At 39.9% G+C, this 3,440-nt stretch overlaps 1 protein-coding gene across 2 annotated transcripts in view; it reads right to left on the minus strand.

Annotated features, from left to right (window-relative positions):
* Positions 1–3,440, minus strand: part of LOC101117129 (inhibitor of carbonic anhydrase-like) — a 45,505-nt gene that overhangs the window by 33,988 nt on the left and 8,077 nt on the right. For both annotated transcript variants that reach the window (XM_004003331.5, XM_012103227.4), the window contains exon 2: positions 619–791. In XM_004003331.5, coding sequence (XP_004003380.2) covers positions 619–791 — 173 coding nt within the window. The remainder of the gene's footprint in view (positions 1–618; positions 792–3,440) is intronic.

A 3,440-nucleotide genomic window follows, 5' to 3' on the forward strand; every position in this document is an offset into this window, starting at 1 on the left:
TAGATCTCTCATGTAATTTTTCTCCCCAAAACATTTTTCTGTGTATCATCTTACATGTAAATAAGATCATAATTTGGGGTTCTTTTTCCCCAACTAGTGACCACTGACAGTTAAAATGACATTAAATTGTGATACATTTATCTTTTACCAAAGTACTTTTCTCATTAATAATTATAGTAATATTTCTAATGGTTTCATTATACTTGATAGGCATGTAAGCATCTGAAAATATTGACATTTTTTGTTTGTCTCTATCATTTTATATCATTGCATTACTAGGAAATTTCAAAAACAATATTAAGTAATAACAGTGACACTAAAACCTCTTGTCTATTTCTGAGTATTTATATATTTCTCTTTCAGTGCAAATCCAGCTTTGCTTTACTATGGGCATTCTCACTGAATCCTTATCTATCAGTTGTATAAATATTATTATTGCTGTTTTCACTATTAATGAATGTTAAGCATCTATATTTTCATCCACACACAGGCCCTGTACTTTCAAGTCTAGTTCCTTTGGGGATAAAATTGTTCTAGAGCAATAAAGTATAGCAAGCACAGAAAAAGAACAAGAAAGTATGGATTTTCTCCCACTCTTCTTAGACAGTAGTGACCTACCGCAATGGCCCTGATGCAATCACGGTAAGAGGTTCTCTTCACACAGGCGACATGAGGACCATCCACTGAAAGGACTTTCTTCATATTGTCGTGGAAACTGTAGCACTTACTCGCCTCAAGATCTGAGACAGTGCACCATCTCACAGTCTTCTCAGGGACAGCCAGACACAGCCCTATGGAAGAGAGGCCAGATGTGTAAGGGAGCCACAGTACTAAGGACAGGTCAAGGGTTGGCTGAGAGTTGAAGACACAAAGTGGACTTTCCCTTTGGGAAAAAAAAAAAAAAGCCAAAGCACCCTCCAAAAGTTAAACACAGAATTACTATATGACCCACTCATACTTTTGGGTATCAGTATATACCCAAAAGGATTGAAAACAGGCATTCAAATACTCCTGAGAAATCTGTATGCAGGTCAAGAAGCAACAGTTAGAACTGGACATGGAACAACAGACTGGTTCCAAATTGGGAAAGGAGTACATCAAGGCTGTATATTGTCACCCTGCTTATTTAACTTATATGCAGAGTACATCATGCGAAATGTCAGGCTGGATGAAACACAAGCTGGAATCAAGATTGCCAGGAGAATTAACAATAACCTCAGATTCACTGACGATGCCACAGTTATGGCAGAAAGTGAAGAAGAACTGAAGAGCCCCTTGATAAAAGTGAAAGAGGAGAGTGAAAAAGTTGGCTGGTGCACTGGGATGACCCAGAGGGATGGTCCGGGGAGGGAGGAGGGAGGGGGGTTCAGGATGGGGAACACATGTATACCTGTGGCAGATTCATATTGATGTATGGCAAAACCAATACAATATTGTAAAGTAATTAAACTCCAATTAAAATAAATTTATATTTTAAAAAAAGAAAAAGAAAAAGTTGGTTTAAAACTCAACATTCAGAAAACAAAGATCATGGTGTCTGGTCCCATCATTTCATGGCAAATAGATGGGGAAACAATGGAAACAGTGAGAGACTTTATTTTCTTGGGCTCCGAAATCATTGCAGATGGTGACTGCAGCCATGAAATTAAAAGACGCTTGCTCCTTGAAATAAAAGCTATGACAAATCTGGACAGTATATTAAAAAGCACAGACATTACTTTGCCAACAAAAGTCCGTCTAGTCAAAGCTATGGTTTTTCCAGTAGTCATGTATGCATGTGAGACTTGGACTATAAAGAAAGCTGAGCACTGAAGAATTGATGCTTTTGAACTGTGGTGTTGGAGAAGACTCTTGAGATTCCCTTGGACTGCAAGGAGATCAAACCAGTCCATCTTAAAGGAAATCAGTCCTGAATATTCATTGGAAGGATTGATGCTAAAACTGAAACTCCAATCATTTGGCCACCTGATGCAAAGAACTGACTCATTTGAAAAGACCCTGATGCTGGGAAAGATTGAAGGCAAGAAGAGAAGGGAATGACAGAGGATGAGATGGTTGGATGGCATCATCAACTTGATGGACATGAGCTTGAGCAAGTTCCAGGAGTTGGTGATGGACAGGGAAGCCTGGAGTGCTGCAGGCCATGGGGTCTCAAAGAGTCAGACAAGACTGAGAGACTGAACTGAATTGACTCAAATACATACACACAAATATTCATAGCAGCACTTTTTGTAATGGTCAAAAAAGGTGGGAACAACCCAAATGTATAGCAAGGAATGACTTGATAAGCAGTATATAGTATATCCATACAATGGAATGTAATCTACCATAAAAAGAATAAAGCAATGCTACAGCATTGATAAAACTCAAAAATAATATATTAAATGAAAGAAGTCAGACACAAGTGGCTACACAGTATATCATTCAGTTTACATGAAATATCCCAAATAAGTAAATCTATCAAGACGCAAACTGGTGGTGGCCAGGGGCTGGGGGAGAGGAGGATGACTGCAGGATAGTCTCTTGGGTGATGGAACCGTGCTGGAACTGGGTAACGGTGGCATCTGTATAACCTTGTGAATACTGAATACTACTCAATCTATACTTTTATTTAATCACTAAATATTTGCTTATTTATTTGGCTGCACCAAGTCTTGGTTGCGGCACACGGGATCTCTAGTTGCTGCATGCAAACTCTCAGTTGTGGCATGTAAGACTTAGTTCCCTGACCAGGGATCGAACCTGGGCTCCCTGCGTTGACAGTGCAGAATCTCAGCCCCTGACTCACCAGGGAAGTCCTTGAATTGCATACTTTAAAATTACTAATTTTGTGTTAGTGAATTTCACCTCAAAAAAGAAAAAAATCTTATGGAAGGGAAGTTGGAACCTGAGTCTTTGTCTTGACGTTGGCTACCTCAGCCTTCCGTGGTAGTAACTGCTGGGGCATTAAAATCAGTGTCAGTTCATTTCACTAGCCCTTTGCTGCTGCTGCTGCTGCTAAATCACTTCAGTGTTGTAAGTAGTGTTGACAGTATTATGAAAGCAAAATGCTCTTTACAAATTTGCAGTATTTGGGCAAAATGTCAACTTAGTTGCAATACAGATGAGAGTAACAGTGGTCACAGCTACCAGTTTTTGAGGAGGCCCTGCGTGTCAGGCAGTGGGCCACACTCACAACGCTTCCTGAACTCCTGCAACTGTCTTGCCATTTAAATACTGAGGTTCCCGCTTTGTAGATGAGTTTAAGCAAGCACACAAAACAACCTATCAGAGACTAGAAATGAAGCTAATCCTTGAAATCCCTGGTCTGTTTGACTCCAAAACCTGTATTGCTCTTTAACTGCCTATAAGTAGGAAATATCGCCAAGCTGGAAAAGGCGAAGGCCAAAGAGCTGGCCACCAAGCTGGGCTGAGTGTGCACTGTTGAGTTTTCTGTACAT

This window comes from Ovis aries, chromosome 1 (assembly GCF_016772045.2).
Source record: "Ovis aries strain OAR_USU_Benz2616 breed Rambouillet chromosome 1, ARS-UI_Ramb_v3.0, whole genome shotgun sequence".
Taxonomy (NCBI): Eukaryota; Metazoa; Chordata; class Mammalia; order Artiodactyla; family Bovidae; genus Ovis; species Ovis aries.